The sequence below is a fragment of the Mchenga conophoros genome, linkage group LG23 (assembly GCF_057382185.1).
Source record: "Mchenga conophoros isolate Kocher_MC1m ecotype Shallow Benthic linkage group LG23, M_conophoros_male_GT1.1, whole genome shotgun sequence".
Taxonomy (NCBI): Eukaryota; Metazoa; Chordata; class Actinopteri; order Cichliformes; family Cichlidae; genus Mchenga; species Mchenga conophoros.
The window spans coordinates 45,568,954-45,584,452 of record NC_140547.1 but is presented as its reverse complement, the minus strand read 5'-3'; the positions used below and the strand labels follow the sequence as shown (position 1 = coordinate 45,584,452).

At 40.8% G+C, this 15,499-nt stretch overlaps 1 protein-coding gene across 1 annotated transcript; it reads right to left on the bottom strand.

Annotated features, from left to right (window-relative positions):
- Positions 1 to 639: 639 nt before the first annotated feature.
- LOC146548125 (NLR family CARD domain-containing protein 3-like) lies at positions 640 to 5,217 on the bottom strand. Its single transcript, XM_085266227.1, has 2 exons — positions 4,944 to 5,217; positions 640 to 2,414 (listed from the first exon to the last, which is right to left on the bottom strand). The coding sequence occupies exons 1-2, from the start codon at positions 5,215 to 5,217 to the stop codon at positions 640 to 642; spliced, it is 2,049 nt and encodes a 682-aa protein (XP_085122353.1).
- Between the last annotated feature and the right edge of the window lie 10,282 nt (positions 5,218 to 15,499).

The window sequence follows — 15,499 nt, the reverse complement described above, 5'->3', positions numbered from 1 at the left end:
GGGTAAAAAGAAATGAACAATTAAAAAGGAGGATAACAGATGTGAGCAGTAGTTAAACAGTAGAAATAAATATATAATAAACAAACAAAAATAGATAATAAATGAAAGCCAGGTCAGAAAGGTGAGTTTGGCTTTAAAAGCATGAAAACACACTGCTGTCTTCAGGAAGGCTGCTCCAGTAACAGAAAGTCATCTACATGTGGGTTTAGTTCTGACTTTAGGGACAAGTAAAAAAATAAAATAAAATAAAAACATCTGTCCAGACAACCTGACAGTCAAAAATATAAACTCAGGAACTTAAAAGGAAAATTGTGCTGACTTTGAACGTCCGCATCAAGATAAACTTACAGATTTAAGAGTCAAAAAGTGTCAAAACGTCTGTATCCTTACCTGAGAGTTTCAAGTTTACAGTCAGGACTCTTTAGTCCAACACACAGCAAATCCAATTCTGAATCCTGCAGGTAGTTCGAGCTCAGGTCCAGCTCTCTCAGATGATTGGATGGGGAGCTGAGAATTTCAGACAAAGCTTCAAAGCTTCTTTTTGAGAGTTTACAATCTCTCAGCCTGAGGAAGAATACCAATGGAGACATATTCTTTTATTCATCTAGCATTATTAAACATATTTGTTCATAGATTCACTTACAGCACTTTCTTGGATGCTTTGACCACTGGCAGCAGCTTCAAAAATGCCTTCTCTGAACGGGAGTATTTCTCCAGGTCGAACTCATCCAGATCTGATGACAGTAAGATGAAGACCAGAGCCGACCACTGAGCAGGAGACAGTTGATCTGTGGAGAGACGTCCTGATCTCAGGGACTGTTGGATCTCCTCCACTAGAGAACGATCATCCAGTTCATTCAGACAGTGGAACAGGTTGATGCTTTTCTCTGCAGACAGTTTCCCACTGAGCTTCTTCTTGATGTAGTGAACTGTTTCCTGATTGGTCTGTGAGCTACTTCCTGTCTGTGTCAGCATGCATAGGAGATCCTGATTGGTCTGCAGTGAAAGACCCAGGAGGAAGCGGAGGAACAAGTCCAGGTGGCCATTTGGACTCTCTAAGGCTTTGTCCACAGCACTCTGGTAGAAGTCTTTTACAGTAAGTGTTTTCTGGAAGATTTTAAAGAGAGGAGATTGTTTCTTAAGCAGGTTGACTCCAGAGTTGATGAAGGTCAGATAGACATGAAGAGCAGCAAAGAACTCCTGAATGCTCAGATGGATGAAACAGTAAACAACGTTGTTGAACATGTGGCACTCATCAGCTTTAAAGATCTGTGTGAACACTCCTGAGTACACTGAGGCTGCTCTGATATCGATGCCACACTCTGTCAGGTCTGATTTATAGAAGATCAGGTTTCCTTTCTGCAGCTGATCAAAGGCCAGTTTTCCCAGAGACTCAATGATCTTCCTGCACGACTCCGTCTCAGCTCCTCCATCATACTTGATGTCCTTCGTTTTTAGGTGAAATAGCACAAGGCGTAGGTAGAGCTCTGTGAGAGTCTTAGGCAGATCTTTGCTCTCTTTGTTCTTCATGACAAACTCCAGAACTGTAGCAGTGATCCAGCAGAAGACTGGGATGTGGCACATGATGTGGAGGCTTCGTGATGTCTTGATGTGGGAGATGATGCTGCTGGCCTGCTCCGAATCTCTGAATCTCTTCCTGAAGTACTCCTCCTTCTGTGGGTCAGTGAACCCTCTGACCTCTGTCACCACGCCAACACAGTCAGGAGGGATCTGATTGGCTGCTGCAGGTCGTGTGGTTATCCAGAGGCGAGCAGAGGGAAGCAGTTTCCCCCTAATGAGGTTTATCAGCAGCACATCCACTGAGGTGGACTTTCTAGGGTCAGTCAGGATTGTAGTTTTGTGGAAGTTCAGAGGAGGTCGACACTCATCCAGACCATCAAAGATGAACACAACCTGGAAGTCTTCAAAGATGTAGATTCCTGCTTTTTTGGTTTCAGTAAAGATGTGATGAACAAGTTCCACCAAGCTGAACTTTTCCTCTTTCAGCAGATTCAGCTCTCTGAAAGTGAATGGAAACATGAACTGGATGTCCTGGTTGGCTTTGTCTTCAGCCCAGTCCAGGGTGAACTTCTGTGTTAGGACTGTTTTCCCAATGCCAGCCACTCCCATTGTCAGCACTGTTCTGATTGGTTTATCTCTTCCAGGTGGGAGTTTAAAGATGTCTTCTTGTCTGATGGTTGTTTCTGGTCTGTCTGGTTTCCTGGATGCTGTTTCAATCTGTCTGACCTCATGTTCATCATTGACCTCTGCAGTCCCTCCCCCTGTGATGTAGAGCTCTGTGTAGATCTGACTCAGGAGGGTCGGGTTTTCTGTTGTAGAAATCCCCTCGAGCACACACTGGAACTTCTGCTTCAGGTCTGACTTGAGTTTGAGCTGACACTCAGTGAGAATCTCTGCATGAATAAACAGCAAATGACACAAATGAGAAAACTGCATTCTGGTTACTGTGGTTATGTGTTCAGTTCACTGGACTCTTGGTGTCATGATCCGAGTGAGTCTGAGTAACTTTCCACAGCATCAGCTCTCCTCGCCTGGGTGGAGCCCTTCTCACTCCTCCCTGCTCCTCACCTGTTGCCAATTACTCCGGCAGTATCTATGAGCAGCACTCACAATGAACCTTCTCCAGATTGTGTGCTTAGCACAGTCAGTTCTCTGCCTCACATTTTGTCTTGTGCTCCTCAGCTTGTTTCGCGTAACCCTCTTTTCCTGTTCCCTAGTCGGCACCTGGATACATCTTCCAACTCTCGCCATAAGTCACGCCTCAGGATTCTGCCCTGCCACTGCTGGGAAAACTCACTCTTGCAAACTGCCATCCTCAGCTGCCTGCCTCCCTGTGCACCCACATCTCACTCTGTACCCAGATTTAATTCATCTCCTCCTCCAGCTGATCTCCACCTGCAGCCACGTAACACCTCTTAGTTTTTAAATCTTGGACTCATTCACTACACTGTGGACCACTCTGATTATTATCTCCTTTGTTCCAGTGATCCTGGATAGTTTCTATTCGCCCGATTCTGCCCCTGTTGTTCCTTTGACCTGCCTCAGCTTATGTTCTGGCCTCAGCTCTGCACTTCTCATAATACCTCGCTTGCTGTTGAATTTAGCCGTGATTCAGCTTTCTCCGTCAAGAAATCTAGTAAAATACATTTCTGTTAAAAGTCACTCAGCCTCCGTTTTTTGGTTCTGTGCTTGACTCCATTCCTTTTCATGAGCCATTGAGCCCTGACACTTGGGTTATAACTGAGGGCAGGTTTTATAGAGACACATTCGATTTAATTGTGTTTATTTATACAGCACCAAATCAATACTAGCAACATTTCACATATTACATAAACAACAATATGGAGCCAGTGATGAATAAATATGTAGAATAAATGAAAGAATTTCAAGTATAAAAGTTTTTTTTTAATTCCTCCAAATAACAACAACAGTCACCCCAATGTGCTTTATATTGTAAGATAAAGAACCTACAATAATACAACAGAAAAAAAAAACAAATATCTTTTTGGGTCCTGAAAACTGAAGGCTCTGCCTCCCATTCTACTTTTAAATACCCTGTGAACAACAAGTAGGCCTGCAGAGCGAGAGCGAAGTACTCTAATAGGGGGATATGGTACTACAAGGTCATTAAGATAAGATGGGGCCTGATTATTTAAGACCTTGTATGTGAGGAGCAGGATTTTGAATTCTGGATTTAACAGGAAGCCAATGAAGGGAAGCCAAAACAGGAGAAATCTGCTCTCTCTTTCTAGTCCCTGTCAGGACTCTTGCTGCAGCATTTTGGATTAGCTGAAGGCTTTTCAGCGAGTTTTTTGGACATCCTGATAATAATGAATTACAGTCGTCCAGCCTGGAAGTAATAAATGCATGAACTAGTTTTTCAGAGTCTCTCTGAGACAGGATATTTCTAACTTTAGAGATGTTGCACAAATGGAAGAAAGCAGTCTTACATGTTTGTTTAATATGTGCGTTGAAGGACATGTCCTGGTCAAAAATGACTCCAAGGTTCCTCACAGTGTTACTGGAGGCCAAGGTAATGCCATCCAGAGTAAGAATCTGCTTAGATACCATATTTCTAAGATTTTCAGGGCCGAGTACAATAACCTCAGTTTTATCTGTATTAAGAAGCAGAAAGTTAGCGGCCATCCAGGTCTTTGTGTCTTTAAGACATTCCTGCAGTTTAACTCATTGGTGTGTGTTATCTGGCTTCATGGACAGATGGAGCTGGGTGTCATCTGCATAGCAGTGTAAATGTATGCTATGTCTTCTAATGACACTACCTAAGGGAAGCTTGGTAACGGGAGCGTTGCCAGCAGAAGGCTGAAGTGGAATCTCCAAGAAAGCTGCAGAAGAAAAAACATGAGCTGAAATGGTGGATTTTAGTCATATAAGGAGAACTGTGGCTTTCCTCCAACCTTTGACCAATCACCTTAGTGTCCTGTTTATCAACCATAATAAAAAGCATTTACTGTGTGGGCATTTTTTTGTTTGGGTCTCCAAACAGCAGAAAGAAATGGCAGCCATTTTTTTAACTTTACCTTCAACTGGTAAATAGATTTAAGAGAAAGCACTTTGATCATATTTGTGACGTGTCCCAAACTGTTGTTGTCGCCTCATTTATGTTGATAAAACAGCTCTAAAACCAATCTCACAATATAAATCTGTAAAATGGGCAGAAAACCTGCTGCTGGTCCCATTTTAATCAAACCAACCCAAAGAGCAGATATTCATGTGTGTACACAGGAGGTTATTTGTGCAGATGCATAAAACACAAACTGTTGGCTTTCTGCAGTCTCTCACTCCTGAAAGTGTTGGCAAGTGTTTTGGATTTATTATTTATATAGATTTTAATGGCACCTGTGTAATGTTAACTAATGTTTTTATTGTTTATGTGTTTTTTGTTTAGTCATTCCCTGACTTACCTGTGGGTTCTGGGATGGTTTTATTTAAATTCTCCAACAGATCATTCCTGTTTATCCTCCCCAAAAGATTTTTAGTGACTTCAAAAGTGTTGATAGAGTAGGTATCAAACATCAGATCCACTATGTCCGTCCTCTCTGCATTCTCCAGTTCACTCTCTGGGATTGCTGGTAAACCTTCTACAGACCCATTCTTCAGATGCCACTTAAATTCTTCAAAGTCATCACGTCCCAAATCCTTCAAAGTCCCCAGAAGGATTTCTTTAGGTGTCGTCATCTTTTACCCTGTAAGGACCCGATAAACAAAGACTGTAACAACAGCTGGAGAGGTAATTGTCTGATTTATCAGAATTTAACTTGATTCTAACAGCAGTTCATCACTACCACCAATAAATTTCTTAGGCTCAGAATGCAACAAAATTGCACATGAAGAAGCACATAGAGAAGTATCCAAGTAACACTTTGCTACAATATAAAACAAACTATTATAAATAAAGAAAATATATAAACTAAATATATACACTACCCGTCAAACGTTTTAGAACAGCCCAATTTTTCCAATGTTTTTGTCACGGTTTGCGAGCCGTGTGTAAATTATCAAAGGACCCTTTATGCAGGCAGCTCAGATGCAAGTGAGTTTATTCATCACATGGTGATACAAACAGAAATGGCGAAGGTGAGCATGGAAACTAAGCAAAAACCTAAAAACTAATAGTACACGAATATGAAGAATTACACGAAGGGAAGACGAAAACACGGAACACAAGGGGTGGGAGCAAAGCACCACAACACATCACTATATAGACAGTTACACAGAGGGAGACACAGAAGGCAACAACACAGGGCGGAACAAATGGACAGAGAAGACTAAACACAGAACAGAGTGCACAGAGAAACAAGGGGGGCAGGGAATCAAAACCTAGGAAGCATAGAATAACTCACAAACTAAACTGACATAACACAAAAATCACAAAGAACTGAAACCACTAGATCAGGAGACCCAGGACCCTGACAGATACACAGACAAACCAGCAACTAACAGAGGCAAACACAAGGCTTAAATACACAGAGGGATAACGAGGGAATGAGACACAGAAGGAGGACACATCTGGGAGTGATTGACAAGACGAGACAGAGGAAACGCAAACTAAACACACTGACATGAGACACGGACCTTCACAACAAAGCAGGAAATACAAAGACTGAACTTAGAGGTACAACAAAACACAGAACCAAAACGTAAGAATAAACAAAGATACATCATGAAATCAAAGATTAACAATACAAAACAGAAAACACTGAGTCACAGACCCAGGATCGTGACAGTTTTATTGAAAATATCCTTTTTATTTCTCATTGCGCTCTGAAATGAAAGCATAGTACAAATAAGCAGTTGGAGTTAAAAATAAATCATGAAACACATTTATAGACCAAAGTTTATTCTAAACGTTTGACTGAACACACCCGTGGCTTCTGTCTACAATAGAAATCAAATATTCTCCCATATCTGTAGCAGATGTTCCCGTAAATGTGGACCTTGTAATAATAATAATAATAATAACTTTATTTATAAAGCGCTTTCAAACAAAGTGCTGTACAACTAAAGAGATAAATAAAATAAAAGCGATACATAGCAATACAGGTAAAAGACACAATACAAGTTAAAAACAATAAAAATGTAAAAACTAAAAGCCATAGAATTAAGACATGTAGGATCGGGTGAACAAATGTGTCTTCAACTTGGTTTTAAAAACCTCCACAGAGCAGCCTGCCGAATATCTTGTGGGAGGTTGTTCCACAGAAACGGGGCATGAAAAGAAAAAGCTCTCCAATTGTCTTTTTTCTGGCTCTAAGAACTTTTAGAAGACCAGAGTCCTGAGATCGGAGAGCACGAGATGGAACATAAAGGTGTAAAAGGTCGGAGAGGTATGAAGGTGCCAATCCGTTTAAAGCCTTGTAGGTGAGCAGCAGGACCTTAAAATCTGCTCGAACCTGACAAGGTAGCCAGTGAAGAGATCTCAGAACAGGGGTAATGTGCTCAAATTTCCCAGTTCTTGTTAAAATGCGAGCAGCTGCATTTTGCACCAACGCCAGAATCTCAGGTTAAACCTCACAAAACTTTAACAACCACCAAACAGCTGAAACAGTAAATGAGAGCAGGAACACGGATTCTGCACAAAGACGTAAACACAAAGCTCAGAGCCGCCGACACATCAGAATCAGTGAGATGTCGCCTTTCTCACCCGATGGCACGGACACGGTCGGGGCTGAAAGCCGACAGCTCGCTGATTCTGATGTTTCGGCGGCTCCGAGCTTTGTGTTTACGTCCTTTTTACGCTGATTCTAAAGCTGTTAGTTTTATCTCTCTCCAAACAATATTGACTGAACCAGCAGCAAAAGAAGATCCAAACTACGCTTCACATAAACATCGTCATGAACTCACTCTGACTTTTGCTGTTTTGCTTCCACCAGGATAAAATCACACTTCATGCACAGCTCGCTCTCTCGCTCTCTCTCTCTCACACACACAGTTTCCTGTCTAAAAATCTGTTTTCTGCATTATTCGCTTGCTTGTTACGCACAAGTCTACCGTTGTTTACAGCGCTGTCGGCCGCTGTTTTTTTCCTTTTACTTACTTCCGAAAAGAAAACCTAATTTCTGCCGTTCAACAGGCTTCTGAACAAATTTAAACTTTTTAAAATTATGCAAATTGCAAAACGCTGTGTCTCTAATAAAACCGCTGTAACTTCAGAGGTAATGTTCATATGTCGATTAATGGTTTTCTTTCGTTTTTGATCTACTGTAGAATATTTGTATAAAACCACCTTCATGTTTTTCTGTTTTATCTTCAGCTACTTTGACACAAAGGCCTCTGCTGTGATGCTCACACCTTTGATAAAGTCTTGCGAGTGTCAGCTTCCTTTTTATAGACACAAAAATATGTAAATGTACTGATCTGAATTATAATATTTCTGACTGTCTGAGGCAAAATTTCCCAGATTCAAATCGAATTGAATCGAATCGTGGATCGAATTGATTCAGGACCTTGTGAATCGGAATCAAATCGATTCTAGAATTCAGTGACGATACCCTGCCCTATTTGCGACCATGTCAACATCCAGTCCAGGCTTTTTCAAGATTGGTACTACCACAGCTGATTTAAAACATTCAGGAAAGACTCAATGAAGTATTTAAAAGAAACAGGTTGTAGGGTCCTAATGCTGACCACAGTTCCTTTATAGCCCAGGCTGGTAGAGGATCCAAAGAACAGGTTGTACATCGAGCTGCTTTTACAACCTTCCTTAATCCAGAAAGGGAAATAGAGATGGACCAATATTACGTATCGGTCCAATACTGACGGAAATTACTGGATCGGATATTGGAGAGAAATTAAAAATGTAATCCGATCCATTAAATATCAAAAACTTGCGACATGGCGTAACTCGGCTCATAACCGTAGCACGTCGCAGCAGTATGCGTCATGTGATAGAGCGGCTGCGTGTATTTGGAGCCTCGCTACCAACCCGGCATTTCATCTCCGAGGAAGTTATCCCAGAGAGAAGTAAAGCAAGTGTGTAAGTTCATCTCTGAATGTTTGTAAAGCATCCCCGCGTTAAGCTTAACAACCGATATATGGAGCGACTGCCTCTTCTCTCTCCCTCCCTCTCCTGCTGCTACATCAATCATGAAACTGATCAATGATCAGCTGATCGGCTTTTCTGTCGCTAGTCCGTCTCTCTTGTTTGTTTTTGGCCCACTTTGCACCAGAAAGAGGAAACCAGCAGCTGAACAACAGCAGCACGTTTAAGCTTGATAAGCTGTTGTTAGAATTTATTTAATATTACTTTCTACACCAGGAGTAGGGATGGGTATCGAAAACCGGTTCTTGTTGAGAACATTACTGGATATTCTTGTGTAATTGCTACAGAATAATTTATGTTATACTTTGTTATTGCTACAGAAGAATATTTATTTTATTATTTTACATTTACAATTTTTTCCCCGGGGATCCTGTGACACCCCATTGAAGAGCCGTAGGCTGTGGATCTCTTAAGATCTCACTGTTGGGTTTGTAAGGCCATGTTACTCCTAAATTTCTATCTTCTTCAAAGAGAAGATATAAAACAAAGTTCTAAGCTAATCGACCTTAGTGTTCTCCTTTTTTAAAAAGAATCGATAAGAGAATCGATAAGAGAATCGATAAAGAATCGAATCGTTAAACAGAATCGAAAATGGAATCGGAATCGTGAAAATCTTATCAATACCCATCCCTAACCAGGATCCTTTTCTATGTAGCTGACGGCTGGTAACTCTGCAGGGGTGGATCTAGCAAAGTTTAGCCAGGGGGGCCGATAGGGGATTAACAGGGAAAAGGGGGGCACAAAGACATACTTTTCTTTCTTATTCTCATTTAAAATGTCTCGCTTTTAATAAATAATTATCTGAATCTTACACCCAAAGTTTTAATCTGATGTAAAATGTATAGAAGTCCATTACTGTATATAGTAACTGTTAAGTCTAATATACCCTAGTAAGCTATAGTACTTTTTCCTTTGGGAAGGTACCATCTGTGCAGTCTGCAGTTCTGTTGAAGAAAGATGTTGAATATATTTAATTATTCTTGAAAAATAATTTATTTCTGTGCATTTTTTTTCACACTGCATCAAATTAAAGTGGATTACGTCAATTAAGCATCATGAGGTGGAGGGTGGTTCCCTATTTTTTATTTATTTATTTATTTGCTGGGAGTTTTAGAGCCCTATTAGTTAGGTTGCTTACTATTTAAAATACCAGAATAGGGAGGATGGATTAGGTTTAAGTTTATTAGATTTCTAAAAAAAAAAAAAGCAAGATATTAAAAAAAACAGTTTTATTGATCAAAAAATACACTATATCGGATTCATATCGGTATCGGCAGATATCCAAATTTATGATATCGGTATCGGACATAAAAAAAAAGTGGTATCATGCCATCTCTACAGGGAAATAACCTTGAAGTCACAGAACACTTTATCAGCACCAACAGGCAAAGCAACTGAGTAGTCTAATGAACAGCTTGAGGAGGGAGTAATCTGATTCCTAAGCAGTGTTGGTCAAGTTACTTGAAAAAAGTAATCAGTAACTAATTACTGATTACTTCCCCCCAAAAGTAATCCCATTACTTTACTGATTACTTATTTTCAAAAGTAATTAATTACTTAGTTGCCTAGTTACTTTTTAAAAACATGATTTACAACCTGAAGAGGTGATAAAGTCATAGATCTTTCAGCCCAATTCTACTTTTTCTACATATTCGATCATACAAAATGTAATCAAATGGAAAAGTCTCTTTTTAAAACTTGTTTTACTAGTTTTAATCTTTTGACTTTATGCATCAAGCAAAAATTTAATTATATGCAACATTCTCTGACTGGAAGAAATTTGTTTAACATTTAAACCTATTTTCTGCACAGTCCAGCACATAAAATATTTTTTTGGTGTGTTTACACTCAGTCTTTCAAATAGATGAAAGTAAAACACACCAGAAAATAAATAAAGTCAAAGACTCAGCGGTCCTGTTGCTCTATTTTCACCTGTAAAGCAGGAGTAGGGTAGGCGGAGGTTTACCCTGGTGCAGGTATGCCGCAGCGGTCAGTGGAAGAATCTGCGGGTTTCTCTGTGAATTTCCCATTACGTCGTTGCGCACTCGGTGCTTGCTCGGAAGTTTAGGGTTTTTTTTCGCTGTAAAAAGAAGTTTTCTTCCCACGCACAACGGATGCTAATGTTTTTGTCACTTTTTATGGAATCAAACTCAAAGTAAGGTCAGTACTTCCACGCTTTAAACGCTGCACGCTCATACTCTCTCCCGCACTCGATATATTATCCATTGTTGATCTGCACACAGCTGTTGTCACGAACTTCGCACTTGCTTACGTCACTGTCATGAGACATTCTCGCAAAAAAATCACGGTTTTAGTAACGCAGTAACGCAGCGTTCCTACGGGAAAGTAACGGTAATCTAATTACCGTTTTTGCAATAGTAATCCCTTACTTTACTCGTTACTTGAAAAAGTAATCGGATTACAGAAACGCGTTACTTGTAACGCGTTACTGCCCATCTCTGTTCCTAAGTGTTGCAGCCCTGTCTCTGAAAAACGTAAGAAAGTCATGAGCCATCAAATTAGAGCAGCAGAGAGTTGACTTACTCTCTGTAAGCTGCGACACTGTGTTGAATAAGAGTTTTGAGTTATGTTTATGGCTCATGATGAGATTTGAGAAATAATTTGCTTTCGCTGTCAACATCGCTGATTGAAGAGAAGACAATGAGTCCTTCCAAGCCTGGAGAAATACTTCTAGTCTGGAAGATCTCCAGTGACGCTCTGCTTTTCTACAATCTCTTCTCAAGTTCAGAACCAAGGCATAGGGTTCCTTTTTTGGACATTTCAACTTCCTTACGGGAGCAACAGAGTTCGGTAGTTCAAGAAGTTTATTATTAAGATTTGCAGTCAAGGTGTCCACACATACATCCTGGGTAAAAATAGGGTCCAACACATCAGGTAGATGTAATTTAACTCCAAGCAATGCTTTGGGGCTAATATAACGAGATGATCTGAGGGGCAATTTTCCCCTCTCAGAAGCTGGAGATTTAGGGATTAAAGTATCAAATAAGATTGCTGAGTGGTCTAGAATAGGCAAAACACAATTTTCAGTCATTGATACATTCAGCCCGTAGCCCAAGACAAGGTCTAGGGTGTGGCCCTTATGTGTTGGCCCAGACACAAATTGTGTGAAGTTTAAGGAATCAGTTACATTTAAGAAATCTTTGACCAGGGGTTTATCCTCACAACATAGATGGATATTAAAGTCCCCCACTGTAAGAATCCTTTCATAGTGAGTGATAAAACATGTCAAGAAGTCTGAAAATTCCGAAATAATCAAGTCATTATATTTAGGTGGACGATAGATGACTATAATTAGAACCACGGGACAGCTTAAAGTCAGAAGTTGGGACTCAAATGAGGTAAAAGCACCAGGACTTTGTATCTGTTTGCATTTAAAACAGTCTTTGATGATAGAGGCTACCCCACTCCCCTCCTAAGCTGGGGTAGCTGAAGAAGCTGGCATCGGAGGGGCAAAGTTCCAGCAAGGGTGCCACTTCACCAGCGCACAGCCATGTCTGAGTTAGGAGCATGACATCCAGGTACATGAGTACCAAAAAAGTCCCGAAGAACATGAGTTTTATTTGATACAGATCTTTTGTTTAAGAGAGCTAATTTAACTGTCTGTCCATCCGTGGTAGCAGGCAGTATTTGTAGGTTGTTCATATTTGCTCCACCTCCCCTCGTATCCCATCGGCATGGCGACCAATAAAGCAGCTTTGGGTGAGCGTGCTCCGATGACGTCGGGTAAACAGGAAGAAGGCAACGCTGGTTGAGGCTAAAATAAAGTCCTAAACAGCCAGGGTCACCGATGGTAAGGACCATGTAGGTTGCTTTGCTTTCAGTCTTCTGTCCAGTTTGTGGACAGAAGACTGTTCCCTGTTTGTGAAGGACTGCTAGAAAAGTTTAACATAACTAATTGTCTGTCCTGAATCAGTCTTATTAGGTAATGTTCAAATAATTTGATCATTCCAGTGTTTTCAGTGTGGGAGAAAGTACTCAGGGCCTTCAAGTTACAGGCAGCAACAAGTTTAATGTTCAGAAACCTAAAGTTGGAGCTAAAAATAAATGTTTGTTTCAGTTCTATGAAGCTGTGAGTATTTTGGATCAGTAGCACTGCTGTGTTTGTTGCATCATATTGCTGTAACTGTTTATATGCTTTATATATTCTGAGGTAAGTTGATCTATAGTGTTACATCATATTCTATAAGGATGTTAAGTGTTTGTAGACTTTCTGCCCAGTTTGACCCATTTAGTAGAAGTCAGCCTGTTTAAGGCTCTGATATCTATTCTGTATGACTTAAAGCAGTTATGACATGGTCTGATTTTCTCACCCAATAAAGGAATATTTAATATATCAGTCTACTCTTCATTCTATCAGAAACAGTTATCACAGCTCGTACACTTGCTTTTTACACATATATGTAAGCATTGAGTCAAATGTAATGATGCCAACATATTAAACGAACAATATTTGTCTCTTATATAATACATCTGTATACACACTGTCACAGATGCTTGTCTTTGAGTGAAGATTTAAGTTGACAGGAAATATAAATAACTGCAACTTGAATCTTTGACACAGAGTTCAAACTCACTGTTGTAATATATCATAATAATCTGACAATACATATAATATTGGCCATATTATATTTACATTACCACAGTGAGATGACTTTAGTCTCATGAACAACATTAGCTAATTGTTATTTACTAGCTAATCTTAAAATAACTGTTCAGCACAGAAATGAAGCCCAACAATCATGTTTTACAATCCTGTGGCCTCAGCCTCAGATACTTATCAAATCACACAAAGCTCATGTAGAAACAAACGAAAATATTTTCTCCTTCATTTCTGTCAAACAAAGCTGTGTGAAACGTTTCCAGCTGTTAGTATCATGGTTGCTAGGCAACCTAGTCAGCGCGACCTAGACCGCCCATTTCACAAGCCTCGCACTTCCGGCCTTAGCGGTCTTTGAGTACGCGGCCCTTGAGGACCGTTGAGGCTGCAGAACCTGAATTGTACGGTGCCCCTCTGATGACATGGTCCAAAAATAAATAAATTGTGGCCACAAAATACTATTTCGTGCCCTCGAAATACTATTTTCGAGGGCATGAAATAGGTAAAACGTGCGCACGAAATGCTAATTTGTGGGCACGAAATGGGTTTAACGTGGCAACGAATTACGCATTTGTGGCAACGAAATAGTTAGCGTGCGCATATCATATTGATACAATTCCTGGACAGCTGCGTAGAGACATAAGCATGAGAGTAGGCTAAACATATACACCGTGGACAGAGACGGTATGATTGAGTTTTATTTTAGGCTGGGAATGAGCTACAATGCATTTTGAAAAGCCTGCAATGCAAGGAACCATTATTACGGAGAGACATTTAAACAGGATACTGAGAGCCCAGCTGCTTTACAGGACCTGGACGCCGGGATAGATTTTATTGTCAACCAACTGCAAGGGCCTGGGAAGGATCACGGTTATTGGTCAAGTGTTTCGTGCCCACCAACTAGCATTTCATGGTCACAATTGATTTATTTTTTGGACCATGTCATCAGAGGGGCTCCATAGAATTGGGATACAGCCTCTGAGATAGAAAGTGTGCGACCGTGAACTCGACTCTCTTTATGACACATACACACACAGACACACACACAGACACTTGTTTTCAGATTTTAGTGAGGACACCAAAAAGCCTCAAAAATATCCTCAAACTCGTGAGGACGGCCATTTTGTGGGACTCTATTAGTCCCCACAAGTATAGTAGCATACCAACTCTTTGTCCTCACAAACATGTCTAAACAGGTACACACACACACACACACAGACACACACACAAACAGGTTTGTCAGGTTCCTCGGCTCGTTCTCTGCGTTCAGTCCATTGAAGGTGATTATTGAGCCAATCACAGCTACAGAGCTCACTGTGACTCTTCTTCTCTCTACAGTCACACAAACAAACACACTCAGAGACTCTGACAGCAAAACTACAACAATGTGGTGTTAACACTCACCCTGCCTCAGCTCCACCGTCCTCCTGCTGCTCTGACGGAGGCTCAGCTGTTTCTCTTCCTGTTCCCACCTGCTCGGGTGGCTCCTCCCCTCTGCAGTTACAGGAAATCAGGTGTGTGTGTCTCTTGTTGAGACTGGTTCTTCCTGCTCTCTCTCTGGTGGTGCAAAAATTTTTTATAGCGGGTGTGTTGTTAGGCTCTGGGCATCTGCATAGACATGTTCTTTTTTTGAGAATGTGAGGACAAACTTGAAAGAGAGACACTGTGAGAGTGGACACATCCACACTGCTGCTGCATCTGTGCTCACCACGATGGCCTCCTTCAGAGAGATGGAGGACTCACTCTGTCTTCTGGCTGATGTAAGTGTTCAGCTTTGAACAGCTGTCGTTCCAGCTGCTTTTAACTTTGTAGTTTCACATTTGTACAGACTTTATATTTTTTATAGACGTGTCATAAACCAGTCCTTAAATCATTTTCATTATCACAGATACAGTCTACACTCTGCATCATGAGCTGGTCAAAGGGATTAATATCGCAAAAGTTGTAATTCGTTTCATGTTTCATGTAAACTGCTCTGAGGTCACAGTGACACCAGCAGATGTAGTTACAGCCTCTCTGTCCCCACCATCCCGAGGCTGACGGCGCTCTGTAAGCTCTTCATAGAAGTTTTGCTTCTTTTTTTTGGCTGTCAATCTTTAACGGCTTTGAATCTCAGTGACCTCCACCTCAAGGAGAATTTTACTCAGCTTCCTCCTAATATTTCACAATAAAAGCTGTGCTCAGTGTTTTTGTGAACATGTTGCTTGTGGTGTGAGGCCGAGCGTCCCAGCAGGAAGCGCCTTTATGGCTGTTGTTTGGCTCCTGTGGGATTTTCTGAAAGAGTGTGAGTAAATTCCTGG